General features: G+C 36.4%; 1 protein-coding gene and 1 non-coding gene across 3 annotated transcripts in view; both read left to right on the forward strand.

Annotated features, from left to right (window-relative positions):
* The window catches only part of RNF13 (ring finger protein 13), a 155,030-nt gene that overhangs the window by 25,313 nt on the left and 112,829 nt on the right, over positions 1-16,888 (forward strand). For both annotated transcript variants that reach the window (XM_036849795.1, XM_036849794.1), the window contains exon 2: positions 9,746-9,875. Coding sequence is in view for 1 of the 2 variants with exons in the window: in XM_036849794.1 (XP_036705689.1) it covers positions 9,762-9,875 (114 nt within the window). In the remaining variant the exon portion in view is untranslated. The remainder of the gene's footprint in view (positions 1-9,745; positions 9,876-16,888) is intronic.
* Positions 10,685-10,791, forward strand: LOC118895098. The gene has a single exon (XR_005019871.1). It is a non-coding gene; the product is annotated as a U6 spliceosomal RNA (small nuclear RNA).

The following is a 16,888-nucleotide window of genomic DNA, read 5'->3' on the forward strand; positions in this document are numbered from 1 at the left end:
CTGCAATTAGTGACAGTTTTACTTCTTTCAATTTGGATGCCTTTTATTTCTTTTTCTTGCCTAATTGCTCTGGCTAGGACTTCCAGTACTATGTTGAATAAGAGTGGCAAGAGTGGGCATCCTTGTCTTATTCCACAATTTAGAGGGATAGCTTTCAGTTTTTCACTGTTGAGTGTGATGTTAGTTGTGGGTTTGTTGTATATGGCCTTTATTATGTTGAGGTACATTGCTTCTATACCCATTTTATTGAGAGTTTTTACATAAATGGGTGTTCAATCTTGTCAAATGCTTTTTCTGCATCTGTTGAAATGATCAAATGGTTTTTATCTTCATTTGTTAATGTCATGTATCACATTGATTTGTGAATGTTGAACTGTCCTTGCATCCCTGAAATAAATTCTACTTGATTATGATTATTCTTTAAAGTGTTTTGTATTCAGTTTGCTAGTATTTTGTTGAGGATTTTGCATCTATGTTCATCAGAGATACTGGCCTATAATTTTTTTTGCGTGTGTGTTGTCCTTGTCTGGTTTTGGGATCAGGGTACACACTAAACATTGGGAATAGTTTGTATGAGTCTCAGAGGTTGGAAAGAATTGATGTTTTGGAGAAACTTGTTTGCTAACCTTGTAAAATTAAAATTTTGCTTATTTCATTTGTTGGAAGAATCAAATTGTTGTGGAATCTGAAAAAAATTGGTTGACAGTAAAAGTAAAACATCTTAGATGAGGCTTTTTTTTAGTTTAGATGGCTTCATGTTAGAGAAATTAGCTAGGCAACCTTCAGTTTCCTTGCAAAGAACTATTGGGTATCTTATTTTTGCTTAAAAAGTTAAGCCCTGTTGTCGTTTTTTTTTTTTCACTTTTCCTCATGACAGTCTCTCAACCGTTTGTTTAAAAGCATTAAAAACTATGCTTGGGCTTCCCTGGTGGCGCAGTGGTTGAGAGTCTGCCTGCTAATGCAGGGGACACGGGTTCGAGCCCTGGTCTGGGAAGATCCCACGTGCCGCAGAGCAGCTGGGCCCGTGAGCCACAATTACTGAGCCTGCACGTCTGGAACCTGTGCTCCACAACAAGAGAGGCTGCGATAGTGAGAGGCCCGCGCACCACGATGAAGAGTGGCCCCTGCTTGCCACAATTAGGGAAAGCCCTCACACAGAAGCGAAGACCCAACACAGTCATAAATAAATAAATAAACAAATACTTAAAAGCAAAAAAAAACCAAAAAAAACTATGCTTTATGGAAACTTAAGTGTAGTATATATTAGTAGTTCTCAGTTGAACTCTTGGAAATCATGATGCTTTTTAAGGAGTACTATGAAGTTATTGATATATTCACTTGTATGAATTGAGAACACTGTTTTGGAGGAAATTTTATAGTACCCTGTATATGTAATAAACATACATGACCATGAGCACATTTGTAAAAAAAAAAAAACCATCTATTAAATGCAATGTGATTTGGCTATTATAAATTTTACACTAAAATAGGTAACTAGCTGTTCAGGTATTTTTTCTGTTAATGCTTTCTATAGTACATATTTTTTTGATGTGTTTTGTAGTATAAGATACATTTATGGAGAAAAATAAATTGAAATTACTACCTATTAAATCTTTTTTCAAATTAGGAAAAGATTACCATTATTTTAGCAGTGGGGCATTTTGGTCAAGTTTTTGAAATCCCAGTGATACACAAGAGTAGCTTGAGAACCAATGGAATATGAGCTTATTCAGAGGCTTTCTTATGGCGATGGTTAGCTGTTTTATGAGTGTTATTTGGTACTGAACTAGCTGATGTCAGAATGTGAGTCACCTTCAGAATTAAAGATTATTTGGAAAGCAAATTCCTGAAAGTAATGTTGGTCTTAAACACTTACTAAATGCATCCGCATCTGTAAAATGAAGTTTAAAATGTAGTTTTGTGTAGATGAGTTGCATGGTATTGTCACAAACTTAAATGTGAGGTTAGGATTTACTCTGCTGCTTGGGGAAGTTTTTAAATTTTGCAATTACCAGAGCAGCATTAGATGAGTAACTGGCATCTGTGCCTTTAAGCCATATGGATAACCACATGTACCAGCCCCAGTTTAAAGGTTCTCAAATTCACAAGGCCAGTAGAAAATTAACAAAATCAAGAGTTGGTTCCTCAAAATTAAAAACTTGGGTATCAAAGGACACTATGCAGAGTGAAAAGACAACCCATGGAATTGGTGAAAATATTTTTTAATCATATATATCATAAGGGAAATATATGCAGAATATATAAAGAACTTTCAAAACTCAACAATAACCACCACCCGATTAAAAATGGGCAAAGGACAAGACATGGAAGCAACCTGAGTGTCATCGACAGATGAATGGATAATGAAGATGTGGTGTGTATGTGTGTGTGTGTGTATATATATATATATATATATATATATATATATATACACACACACACACACACACACAAATGGAATATTACTCAGCGAGAAAAAGAATGAATTAATGCCATTTGCAGCAACATGGATGGACCTAGAGATTATCATACTAAGTGAAGTAAGTCAGAGAAAGACAAATATCATATGATATCACTTATATGTGGAATCTAAAAAAAAAAATGATACAAATGAACTTATTTACAAAACAGAAATAAACTCAAAGACATAGAAAACAAACTTATGGTTACCAAAAGGGAAAGGTAGAGGGGGGAGGGATAACTTAGGAGTTTGGGATTAACATATACACACTACTATATATAAAATAGATAAACAACAAGGTCATACGGTATAGGGCTATACAGCAAACTATATTCACTATCTTGTAATAACCTATAATGGAAAATAATCTGAAAAAAGAATATACATACACACACACACACACACACATCCAAATCACTTTGCTGTACTAGAAACTAACACAACACTGTAAATCAACTATACTTCAATTTAAAAAATGGACAATGGATTTGAATAATTATTTCTCCATTGAAGATATACAAAAGGCTAATAAGCATATGAAAAGAGGTCAGCATCACTAATCATTAGAGAAGTGCAAATCAAAGCCACAATGAGATACCACTTTATATCCATTACTATGGCTGTTATCAAACAGAAAATAAGAAGTGCTGTTGAGGATATGAAGAAATTGGAACCCTTGTGTATTGCTGGTGGGAATGTAAAAGGTGCAGCTGTTGTGGAAAATGGTATGTGATTCCTCAAATAAATTGAATATAGAATTACCATATAATCCAGCAATTTCACTTCTGGATATATACCCAAAAGAAGCAGGGACTCAGATATTTGTACACTCATGTTCAAAGCAGCATTGTTCACAGTAGCCAAAAGGTGGCAGCAACCAAAGCATCCATTGATGGATAAGTGGATAAACAAAATGTGGTAAGTACATATAATGGAATATTATTCAGCCTGAAAAAAGAAGGAAATTCTGACATATTCTACAATGTGGATGAATCTTAAAGACATGCTAAGTGAAATAAGCCAGACATAAATAGACATAAAGTGATTCCACTTATATCAGTCACCTGATATAGAGTAGTCAAATTCATAGAGATAGAAAGTAGAATAGTGGTTGCTTGGAGGCTAGGGGGAGGGGGAATGGGACATTAGTATTTAATGGGTACAGAGTTTCACTTTGGGAAGAAGAGAAAGTTCTGCAGATGGATGGTGGTGATGGTTGCACAACAATTTGAATGTAGTTAATGTCACTAACCTAAACTTTACACTTAAAAATGTTTAAAATGGTAAATTTTATGTTGTGTGTATTATACCATATTAAAAAAAATGAGGCTGAAGGCCTTCTAAAAAAAGGTCACTGAAGAGTTAAAACAGTATTTCTTCACTGAATTAATAAAACTTATTATACAAATTATCAAACATCTAGAAAAGTAGAGAAATAGTATAATGAACCTCAATATAATCTTCTCCTAGATTTTTTTTTTTTAATTTTATTTATTTATTTATTCATTTATGGTTGTGTTGGGCCCTCGTTTCTGTGCGAGGGCTCTCCCCAGTTGCGGCAAGCGGGGGCCACTCTTCATCGCGGTGCGCGGGCCTCTCACTATCGCGGCCTCTTCTTGTTGCGGAGCACAGGCTCCAGACGCGCAGGCTCAGCAGTTGTGGTGCACGGGCCCAGTTGCTCCGCGGCATGTGGGATCTTCCCAGACCAGGGCTCGAACCCATGTCCCCTGCATTGGCAGGCAGACTCTCAACCACTGTGCCACCAGGGAAGCCCTTCTCCTAGATTTAATGTTGATTAGTGTTTTGGTTTATTTATTTTTTTTGGCTGGAGAATTTTAAAGTAAATTACAGATATCATGACATTTCATTCCTAAGCATTTCAGTAGGCAGCTCTAGAAATAGGGACTTTCTCGTATGACCACAAAACTGTCATCATACCTAAGAAAATCAACAATTATTTAAAAAAATTTATGTAATATCTAGACTACATTCACATTGTCCCTCTTGTTCCTAAATTGTATTTTTATTGTTGGTTTGCTTGAACCTGTGTTTGGCATTTGGATGTAATGTTTTTTATCTCTTTTAATGTACAACAGTCTCATGCTGTTCTCCCATTCTGTCCCCCTACACTGTTTTGTTTATTCCATTTAATTTTATAGAAATTGGTGCAATGCCCTCAAGTAACACATCCACCTTATTTTACTTATTTAATTCTATTCCATGTATTTCTTGTAAACTTGAAGTTAGAGCTAAAGGCTTGTTAGAACTGGGTTAAAATAATTTTGGCAAGAATACATCTTAGGTGATATAGACTGATGGAAAGTAGAATGAGAATTTGCCAGTTGGAAAACCCTTTAGACAGAGTCAAGTAGCTAATTTCATATAAAATGTTTGTTTATAATTAGTAGTAGAATTTTGTCAAATAGAAGGCAAAATTAGATATGATCAGAGATGGTGGCAATGGATACATCTCTAGAAACCTGCTTGGTGTCTCTCAAGGATTTTTACAGTTTTCACCAATTAGAAAGTCATTTTTACAATAAATAATGTTGCCTAGTGATACAGTTGACACTCTATATTTATCCCAACCCAGTAGTTTAAGTGCTGGGAGAAAGTAACAAAGGATTTAAGCTTGTTAACCTTTCCTTCCAGAAAACTTCTTGGAGGAGGGAAGATTTAACAACAAAAAAAACCCTATTGTGCTTTTTTTGGAGACTGCATTAACAACCATGGACCTTTTTCAAGAAACTGCATGTATCTATACATACATAAAATTTTGCATGCAATTTTATAAGATTCATAGTTTTTCCCTAAAGTTTTCTTTGTAGTTAGAGTATATTTTATTTTCTGGATAATACACGAATGAAGATTTAGTGCTGGCAACGGCAGGGTGCATTCTTGAAACAGTGAGTTGATCAGAGCAAGAGCAAGGGCACCTGTTCGATTACTGGAAATTTAAATTGTTTAGTTTGGACAGACTCTTTTTCTTTTTTTAAACAATTTTTCTTTTTTGCCACACTGCGCGGCATGTGGGATCTTAGTTCCCCGACCAGTGGTCAAACCCGGGCCCTCAGCAGTGAAAGCGCGGAGTCCTGACCACTGGACCGCGAGAGAATTCCCTGGACAGACTCTTAAAATGTGAAAATTGTAGACCTTTTTGCATCTTCTTCAACATTTACTTCTGTTGACTAACTGCCTTCCTTCCCCCACATTCATTTTAAAGTTCTTTTTTTTTCTTGGCTTTTGTGAAATCAATCTTTCTCTCTTTCTTTTCTCTGCTTTCCCTTTCTACTTAAATTTAGATAATCAGAGTTTTCTTTAGCCCTCTTCTCTTTTTAATTTTTACTTTTACATTAAGATCACTTTAGTTATCACCTATTTGTTGACGATTCCTAAATCTCTCTTATGCCTTGGTAGAGCTCCTGACTTCTGTTTATCACTGTTTACATGTCCACTAGAATGTTTTACAAACATTAAGTGAAAAAATTCCCAAATTGCTCTCACTTCCACTAACTGTAGTTCTCCTTCTGTATTTTCTCTCATCTACTGGCATCACCACCCAAACTCTTTTCCTCCTGTATTTCACTGTTGTGTTAAGTCCTTATATGCATTTTTGTATTTATTCACCACAGTTGTCTTTTAAATCCTAAATAATCTGCTTTTACAGATGAAGCAATTTAATAATTTTGCCTCAGAATCACACTGTTAGATGTGGCAGTGCTGAGATATAAACTTAGGTGTGTCTAATACTAGATCTCATAATTCTTTTTTTTTTTTATGTATTATTTATTTATTATTTTTATTTTTGGCTGTGTTGGGTCTTCGTTTCTGTGTGAGAGCTTTCTCCAGTTGCGGCGAGTGGGGGCCACCCTTCATCGCGGCGCGCGGGCCTCTCACTATCGCAGCCTCTCTTGTTGCGGAGCAGAGGCTCCAGACGCTCAGGCTCAGTAGTTGTGGCTCACGGGCCCAGTTGCACCGCGGCATGTGGGATCCTCCCAGACTAGGGCTCGAACCCGTGTCCCCTGCATTGGCAGGCGGACTCTCAACCACTGCGCCACCAGAGAAGCCCTAGATCTCATAATTCTTACCATAGTTATACTACTACCACTCACTTATGTGACTTTAATCTAAAAAAAATTAAGGATGTACCTGTAAGGTTTAACTATAAGAGTATTTATTACAGAGTTTATAAGAAGAAGCAAATTCAATCTCCAACAATAGGGATTCCATTAAATCCATTATAGAACATTTATACGAAATATCATGTGGTCATTATACATCCTGTTTTAGACCAGTAGTTTTCATTTTGTATATCAAAGTCATATATGGGAACCCAGTATATGAGAGAGATTTTTTTAAAAAATAGTGTTTGAAAGAGGTGAAAGCCCTAGCGGGTCTCATGGACTGCTGTCTGTAAGGGTTCTTGAGGGAATGTTATGGTACAGGGTTTGAAAGTTTTAATTTTTTCAAATTTGGTAATAAATTAGAAAAATATTCATAATACAGTAAGTGAAGAGAATAGTTAACAAAACAACATGTATAGTGTATTCCAATTTTGCTAAATATATATTTGAATTTACACATAACTAAAAGAATGGGAGGTTAGATACATCAAAATATGGACACTGGTTATTCTTTTATTTGGTGATTATGAGTGATTTTAATTTTTCACACATTTTCTACAGTGAACAAGAATTAGTTTTGTAAATAGAGACTTTAAAAAGTCCTGAATGTGTTATTTTAAAAAAGGCAATAAAAAGCATAATCAAAACCCACTGCATATTATTAAGTACACACACACACACACACACACACACACACACACACACACACACACACAGCAAAAGAAGTAAATACTCCAGTGGCTGCTGTGCCATGAACATTGGTTTGAAGCCCTTGAGTACCCATGTAAGCATAGGTCCATTACTCTACCTTTTAGACATCAACCTTGGATATTGATGCTATTTTCATTTGGGCTTTAGCATGTAGACTTCAGAGGCAGATTGCCTGGGTTTGAATACTGGCTCTGCTATTATTCATTATTTGATCTTGGACAAGTTACTTAATAGGACCTAAGTTTTCCCCAACTATGAAATGATACCTTATAGGGTGTTGTTAGGATTAGATGACTTAAATTCAATAACATGCTTAGAGCAATGCCTGGTTAGTAAGTGGTCAATTATAGTTGTTGTGATTATTATCATTCCTATCCTTAAGAGTTATTTCACCTCTAAACTCTCAGTTCATCTCCCTCCCCTAGAGTTAGCTGGGAATTCCAAAACTTTACAAGGGAAGTCATAGTTCTTATTCAGGTTAAGTTTCCCAAACAGGTCAGTGGTCAATATACTGTGTATTTATTTTTTCTAACAAAATTTAGTAGCAACTATACCTTATTTTATAAGGATTTATATGTTTTTATGGTATGATTTCTACCTAGAAATTGTATAATGTGGTTATGATGGGGGTCCCCAAGACCACCCCCAAGTTCAGTGATTCACTAGAAGGACTTACAGGACTCAGCATATGATTGTACTCATGACTATGATTTATTACAGTGAAAAGGTACAAAGCAGAGTCGGCAAAGGGAAAAGGCACATGGGGTAAAATCCAGAGAAAACCAGGTGTGAGCTTTTAAGAGTCTCTCTCAGTGGAGTCACAGGGGATATGCTTAATTTCTCAGCAGTGAGTTATGATGACACATGTGGAATGTCTAGCAGGGGAGCTCATTAGAGATTCAGTGCCCAGGGTTTATATTGGGGGCTATTCAGGTAGGCGCCCTCCACCTAGCATATACCAAAGTTTCAGACTCCCAGAAAGAAAGTAGGTATTCAACATAAACCACATTGTTTGCAGAATTTAGGCACAATGAGCTTTTCTTATCAGAGAATGATGGGAACCCTCCTGAAATCTAAGTTCTCAGATGCCAGTGAAGGGCCAACCTTGCAAGCAGGCCTTTCTAAGGATAGTAGTCTCAGGCCTTCTGTGTTAACTCTTTTCTCAACAGAGCTATATTATAAAATGTATTTTACCTAAGAAACTAATACCAACAAATCTGTGCATTTTAAAAACAGCTTTATTGAGATATACACCATAAAATTTACCCATTTAAAGTAAAAAGTGTAGTGATTTTTAGTTTATTTATAGAGTTGTGCAATCATTGGCACAATCTAATTTTAGAACATTTTCATCATCCTGAAAAGAAACCCCATTTCCATGAGTAGTCATTCCCATTTCTATTTGTCCCCCCTCTCTCCCTGATTCTTACTCCCATCCCCAGGCAACCACTAATTTACTTTCTGTCTCTGGAATAAATCTATTTTTAACGTATTTTCACCTTTATTTCATCTCTGTTATTAATGGCTTTGTAAGATGGTAGTTCAGAAATTATTCAAGGGTATTTCTCTTTCAGTGTGTGTCAAAGAGTCAGTGTGAGTCTCTCTGGTAGTCTCTAAGTCCAGAGCTTTACCAACAGCAATCATCATCCAAATTGCTATTACATGAATTTGTGGTATTTAATGAAATAATTCATTATAAAGGCCCTTGTCTTTGTAAACTTCATTCTCACCATTTAAGAAGTATGTTATACAATTGGTTGAGGCTTACCAATGAGAATTTTGTTACTTATTTGGTTAACATTGAGTTCTTTCATGGTATCTTTTTTCTGTAAGATAGATAGGGATTCACGTAGAGAATTGGATGAGCTTGGGAGAGGGAGCTGCACTATTGCCATTGGGATGTAGAGAGGCAAAAAGGTGTGTATATATTGCTAGGAGGAAAAGGGCAAAAAGTATTACTTTGTAATAAATGGCCATTTTTAAAAAGTATTCTCCAATGTGGGTACAATATTCAAAAATAAATAAAAAGTAAATTTACAAATTATAAAATTCTTTGTAAAAAATTTTAAATCAAAGGTGCTTGTGCATTTTTTAATCATTATTTTGATTGAAATCTTGCTTGTCCCATAATTGAGTTGGTAGACAAGCTGTGCTATAAACTGAGAACTGTGGGAGGATCTTTATTTTGTGACTAAAACATAGAACTTAGTCACCATGAGTTGTGTAGGTATTGACTAACACTGGGTGTTTACCTAAATGTCCAAATCTGTGTAAACAATTACGCTTTTGAAGTACAAGTTTCATTTTAATCTTAATCCATGTTTGTAAGAGGTATTTTTGTAAGAGCATGTAAGAGATATTTTTGGACATCAGGAACTAATATATCAAATAACTTATTTTCAGGGACAGTGCCCCAGAACTTATTGTTACTCATTTACTTGTCTTCCAGGTGATTTTACAGCGAGATGCTGCTCTCCATCGGGATGCTCATGCTGTCGGCCACACAAGTCTATACCATCTTGACTGTCCAGCTCTTTGCATTCCTAAACCTACTGCCTGTAGAAGCGGACATTTTAGCAGTAAGTAAATCTAAACAGTAAAATTTATTCATGTCTAAAAACATCCCTTAAAAGAAAAGTTTTTAAAAAGACCTAAATGATGGAGTGTTATACAATGACAAAATAATGGAATCTTACAAAGTGTTTACAAACATACAGGTGCACGTGCATAGCTGTTACTTGAAAGCGGGAGACCTTGCTCGTTATTTTATTGCTTGATGTTTAATAAGATCTCATGTACAATAAGTGTGTGATAAATGTTGCTCTTGAGAGTGTGTGCTGTCTTGAGTGCTGATGAGCACATATATTTAAATGCTGTGTGTTTTATGTAGAATCTTACTGTTTTTCTTGGTAATTGGTATATCTGTAATGACTCTGATAGTGATATTTTAAAAAATTGTACAAGATGTCCATAGAAAATTTCAACCTAAAGTTAACATTAATGAGTCAGAAGAGAAACATAATGGTCTTATCTCTTTTCTTTTCCTTTCTTAAGAGTTTTATTAATACTTTTCCTTGGTTTAGATTATATCATGGACAACGAAGACATTAACAGGTCTCTTGACCCTGTCAGTTTATTTTGCACGATGTACAATCTCAGAAAATTTTATATGAATAACATTTAATCTGTACAAAATTATCTTTTCATTGGATAATTCTCATGAATTCCTTATATAGTGATGAGCTAGTTCATGAATATGAAGTATATCAAAGTAACCTAAAATATTTCTGGCATCTCTCTTTTTATAAGATAAATGTATAAATCATTGTGATTTTCCAGGGGCTCTTTGAGAAATCCCAAAGATAATTTTAATTTTGAAAGACATCTAATGCTCATTTTGGCAGCACATAAACTAAAATTGGAATGATATAGAGAAGATGAGCATGGCCCCTGCACAAGTATGACATGGAAATTTGTAAAGTGTTCCATATTTTTTTAGCAAATGGTGCCAGGAATTGAATATTCACATGCAAAAGAATGAAGTTGAGCTCTTACCTTACACCATATACAAAAGATTAACTTAAAGTAAATCAAAGACCTAAACATAAGAGCTAATACTAAAAAAACACTTAGGAGAAAACATATGGGAAAAGCTTTATGAGTTTGGATTTGGCAATGATTTCTTGGATATAACACCAAAAGCACAGGAAAAAAAGAAAAAAATAGATAAATGGGACTACATCAAAATTTAAAACGTTTGTGCATTCAAAGAACATATCAAGAGAGTGAAGAGGAAACCCATGGAATGGGAGAAAATATTTGCAAATCATATATCTAATTAGGGGGTAACATCTAGAATATATAAAGAACTCCTACTATTTTTTTTTTTTTTTAGCAGTTTTTTTTTTCCCAAATTATTTATTTATTTATTTATTTCTGGCTGTGTTGGGTCTTCGTTTCTGTGCGAGGGCTTTCTCTAGTTGCGGCGAGCGGGGGCCTCTCTTCATCGCGGTGCACGGGCCTCTCACTGTCGCGGCCTCTCCCGTTGCGGAGCACAGGCTCCAGACGCGCAGGCTCAGTAGTTGTGGCTCACGGGCCTAGTTGCTCCGCGGCATGTGGGATCTTCCCAGACCAGGGCTCGAACCCGTGTGCCCTGCATCGGCAGGCAGATTCTCAACCACTGCACCAGCAGGGAAGCCCAAGAACTCCTCCTACTATTTAACAACAAAAAAAAATAAACAACTAGATTTAAACATGGACAAAAAAATTGAATAGACAGTTCTCCAAAGAAGATGTACAAATGGCCAGTTAGCACAAGAAAAAATGTTCAAATCACTAATCATTAGAGAAATGCACATCAAAACCACAATGAGATATCATTTCATAGCCATTAGGATGACTGTTATCAAAAACCAGAAAATAAGTATTGACAAACGTGGAGAAACTGGAACCCTTGGCATTGTTGGTGTGAATATAAAATGGTGCAGCCACTATGGAAATTGGTATAATGGTTCCTCACAGACCCGTGGATTTGCTGTTCTTATTGGACAGGCTTCCATTTGGATGAATTCTGCTGAGGGTCACCAAAAACCTGATGAGTTTTTCCTTCCATCTTGACTGTTTTTTTTTTTTGACTTTTTAATCTTGAGAGCTTGGCTTCCATCCAGACTGTTCACTCTGGTTTTCTGCCATCGATCCACTTTGAGCCTGGAGTTTTCTTTATACAGTCGACCCTTGAACGACACAGGTTTGAACTGCGTGGTTCCACTTACATGAAAATTTTTTCCAGTGATATATTGGAATTTTTTTTTTTTTTTTAGATTTGTGACAGTTTGAAAAAACTTGCAGACCAACTGTGTAGCCTTTCAGCCAAGTTAACAAATTATCTCTTTCATTTCACCATTTTCTCAGACATTTCCTCCATATGGTCAGTTCTGGAGCCTGGGAAGTCTGAGATCCAGGTGCCTGCAGATTTGGTTCTTGGTGGAAGCCCTCTTCCTGGCTTACAGATGGCCACCTTGCTGCTGTGTCCTCACGTGGTGACAGAAGCAGGAAGCTCTAGTCTATCTTCCTCTTCTTATAAGGACATAAATCCCATCATGGTGACTCCACCCTCAGAACCTCACCTAAACCTAATTACCTCCCAAAGACCTCACTTCCTAGGACGATCACATTTCCTTAGGGCTTCAACATATGAATTTTGGGGGGACACAAGCATTCAATCCTTAACAGTAGGTACTTAAGCCAAGTCCTCTGAACTTGGGGAAAGGATGGGAGAGTTGGGGCTCGGGTATTCCTCTGTAAGTCTCCCATGATGTATGTCTGAAGCAAGGTCCTGGAGCAACACCCGATCTTGTGAGGCAGATGCAGGCAGCATAATGGCCTTATGTTTGATGGTGGACAGCAGAGTTTTTAGAGAAGAAGGTTGCTCCTCAAAACCTTTGTAGTCCTTTCTGGGCTACTGTCTTACTGTCCTCTACACTAGGAAGTGTATATATTTCCTATTTCTCATTTATGTGAAGCTAGAAAAGAAGAACTAACTGTATCTGTACGTGTGATGTGTGTGTGTGTGTACGCCTATACTCTAGGTACTATGCAAAGGATTTACTGGTTTTTCTTTCTGGGTGCAAGCTATTTGCTTAATGACATTAGGTGAGAAATAGAAGGGCCAGAATTGTTGCTGACCAAAGCTTAATGTGGTCCTCAGCCATGCTTTTTCATACTGTAGCACTTGTGGAAGGGCCTAGAATCATTGTAGAACTTGAGAGACCCAGGCTGGTTTCTAAACCATAGCTTTTTGAAGGCATAGCAAGTCTAATCCCTATGAGATTTCTCACCCTCTGTTACCCTCTTTAGTAGGAAACTGGTTGATTAGATTTTTCTAGAATAGTCTGGATCTTTTTGAGATGGAGTGGAAGTAGAACCTTTAAAGGACTGAGTCCATTGCTATTCAAATCTCTTCTCTAAATTGGTCCCCGAAGTCCTTGGAATAGTCTTAGGATGACTTTTGAAATGAGGTAGAGGATTTATAGACTGAACAGGGAATGGAGTTCTCCTTGCCTCTCTTTTCTCCTTTGTTTTCTTTCATTCTCTCTTTTTTCCTCTGTTGATGCTAACATCTGCCACTCCTTGTCTTCTTTCTTTTTCACCTGAAGTGAACTGTTATTCTATGGTTCAGCTACGTAATGGGTTAAATGATTTTCAGTGAACTGCTCTGGGAACTTGACTAACTATGTGATATGGATCAAATTTCTTAGTCACTATAAGTACCTCCGTTTTTTAATTTGTAAACTGGAGTGTTGTAGTGATGATTAAATAAGGTAAACTGCTTAGAACAGTACCTGACACATAGTAAATGTTTTATCTTTGTTATCTTCTTTATAACTAACATTCTCATCATCTTTCACTCACTCCCTTGAGCAGTGTATGTGACTGCCTAAGTTGTATTTTTTAATGTAGATACAAAACAAAAAGATATAGAAGAACAATCAGTCCCTGCCAGCAGTGTTCCCTGTGCCTCAGGCAGGTAGGTGTGGAATGTATGTTGTCATCTAGTGAAGGAACTATCCCTGAGAGCTGCTTAAATCTGGTCTTTATGTTGACACTAAAAATAGAGGCTGACAGGAATGCAGAGATAGCTGGTGGCAAGTGGGCTGTGGAGTCATGTAACTGGGAAAAAGGGGAACTAAAAATTGAGGCAGAGGAACTAGATGTGGTAACACAATCATTCAAAGGAAGTGATTCAAGAGGTAGAAAATATTAGCTCTTTTAGCTGAATAAGAACATCCCTGAAATCTGGGTTTGTAATAATAAAATTTAAGTATGTTGGATATCAGATTGATTCTAGTTCTATTTTGGACAAGCATTAGGATGTTGCTTTTGAAAAGGTAAAGTCAGTTTCAGTCATGCTATTGGTATGCCAGATGATTTTATTTTTGGCAGTTGAATTCTCCCACTTGGCTGTTAATTCCCTGACAACAGTATTTGTCCAACTGGTTGGTGAGTTTTAAGAGGATATGGAGATGCTGCTGTATAGTGTGTTGCTGACTAGTCAGTAAGCCCCTTAGATCATGGGTACCTGGGAGGCAGGACTGTGTCTTACTAAACTTTATGTTTTTGGTACCTAGTAAGAGTTACACAGTAGGAATTCAATAAATATTTGAGTTGATTAATAGCTTTTCCTTGGAGATTTAGTTCTTTCATATTTTTTCTTTCTTTCTTTTTTTTTTTTTTTTAATTTTAATTTTTTTGGCTGCACCTCGCGGCATGCAGGATCTTAATTCCTTGACCAGGGATCAAACCTGTGCACCCTGCAGTGGAAGTGCAGAGTCTTAACCACTGGACCACCAGGGAAGTCCTTCATATTTTCTTTTAATAGCATTTATTCCTTGGAACTTTAGATTATTGGGGTTTTTTAATTAGCAGTTCATTCTCTTTTCATCTCTTATCTCATCGTTTCTCTTTTCTTTAACGCTTAAAGGAAATATGAAGTTATTAATTATATAAGTTCATATATAGAAACATGGAGCTTTAGAATTGGCAGGGGCATGATACTTTAGAAATAACCAGGTCAGTGTTGAATATTCTGAGGTCCATAGGCTACAATGACTTGTTAGCTTTGAGCTGAGCCATGATCTTATTGAGAAGTAGTATCCGTCTTATGTAGTTTTAGAGTCAAACAATCCAATTTTTGTTTACTCCCAATCTGCCTTTTGATTCTGTTGTAGAGATTTGTTAGAGATTTCATTGCTTGTAGGGATTTGTTAGAGATTTCGTTGCTTGGTAGGTGTTTGTGGGGGTCAGTGGGCAGAGTTAGGAGAGAAACACCCAGTGGTTGGTGGTGTGAATGGATTGGATTATATAGCAAGGTAGTTAAGAGCCCCAGAAATCGGTGTTACAGTCTGGGTTGAATTCCAGTTCTACCACTCCGTAGCTCCATGACCTTGGGCAAATTACCTAACATCTCTTAAATTTCAGTTTACTTATGAAAATGGGATTGGAGGAGAGACAGTGTAGGGCAGTGGGTTAAGAGCCAGGGATCTGAGGCCAGACTGCCTGGATTAGAATCCTGGTTCTTACTTACTAGAGCAAGTTATTTTCAAGCGGAGGATTTTTATTCTGTAGTCAGTCAGTCTGTAAAATGAGGATGATGATAATAGTGGCTGACTTTATAGGATTGTCATAAGGATTAAGTAAGTGAATACCTGTCAGGTGTTTAGCATGATGTCATAAATGCTCCATAATTGTTAGCTATTTGTTACTTTCTGAATTGAATTAAACCTTCTGTTAAGGCTGCTGTCAAAGAAGAGAACTGGTTAAGAAAAGACCTCTTCAAAATAAGTAAAGTCGCAACATGGTAATCACTGAGAGTGGGATTCCAGAGAGGAATGATTTTTTTTTCTGTTTCAAAAATTTTAACAGTGAGTGTGCTTTAATTTCATGAGCAGCAGCGTTCCCCCTGCCCCCCACCATACTAAAAAAGAAAGCACTTTTGTATTAAAGATGTTTCTGTTTGTCTTGTTCATGATAGGAACTTTGTTTTTTTAAATTTAAACAATGTGATTGTAAAAAGCAGCGTGAGCAAAGTTAACAATTGCTTTCCTGAGGAAAGACAAAGCAGTTTCAAAATGAGTCTCACTCAATAACAAAACTTATTCCAAGTCAGTGTTACAAGTACTGTAGTTCAAGCTAGATATTTTATTTCTGAAATTCTAACCACAAAAGTGAACTCAGTAATAAGAAATAATAAAAGTAATAGGAAGTGATAAAAGAGTACTTTAGTACAGTTGTAGATTTTCCATTTCCTAATTTTTTTACTTTTCAACTTAAACATAATTTATTATGCTCTCATCTCTGGAATAATTTCTGAAAATGGGGAGAAAGAGAGTATAATTATCATGATAATCAAACAAATGCATTAGTACTAATTCTCGAGATATAATCCAAACCAGCAATCTACATAAGAATCTAGTTAACATTCTCAGACCTAATTTCAAATCAATAATAAGTGTGAAAAGTCGTTCAACCCATTGAAACCAAAATGAAAAAGATAACTTTACCCCACACAATTAGAAATGTTTCTAGTAGACTCACTTAAAACCATTGCTCTATGTCCTGTGATCTACAGGCTGTCCTTCCCACCGAACAACCTCCCTTGATCCATCCTCAGGTGCAGTAAAAAGTCAGTCAAATTCAGCAACTCAGGGAAACATCGATGTGGAAAAGGAGTTAGTTACATCACCAAAAAGAGACCGAAAGCTCATAAGTTTATAAAACGCACCCATAAATTCTTTCTCTATCAATAAAGCAAGGAAAGTGGGAAGAACTCTTTTTAGTTTTCTTAGTTTTTATTACCAAAACTTAAATTAAAAAAAATATTATGTACACCTTTTTTTTTAACATCTTTATTGGAGTATAATTGCTTTACAATGTTGTGTTAGTTTCTGCTGTATAACAAAGTGAATCAGCTATATGTATACATATATCCCCATATCCCCTCCCTCTTGCGGCTCCCTTCCACCCTCCCTATCCCACCCCTCTAGGAGGTCACAAAGCACCAAGCTGATTTTCCCGTGCAATGCAGCTGCTTCCC

This window comes from Balaenoptera musculus, chromosome 4 (genome assembly GCF_009873245.2).
Source record: "Balaenoptera musculus isolate JJ_BM4_2016_0621 chromosome 4, mBalMus1.pri.v3, whole genome shotgun sequence".
NCBI lineage: Eukaryota > Metazoa > Chordata > Mammalia > Artiodactyla > Balaenopteridae > Balaenoptera > Balaenoptera musculus.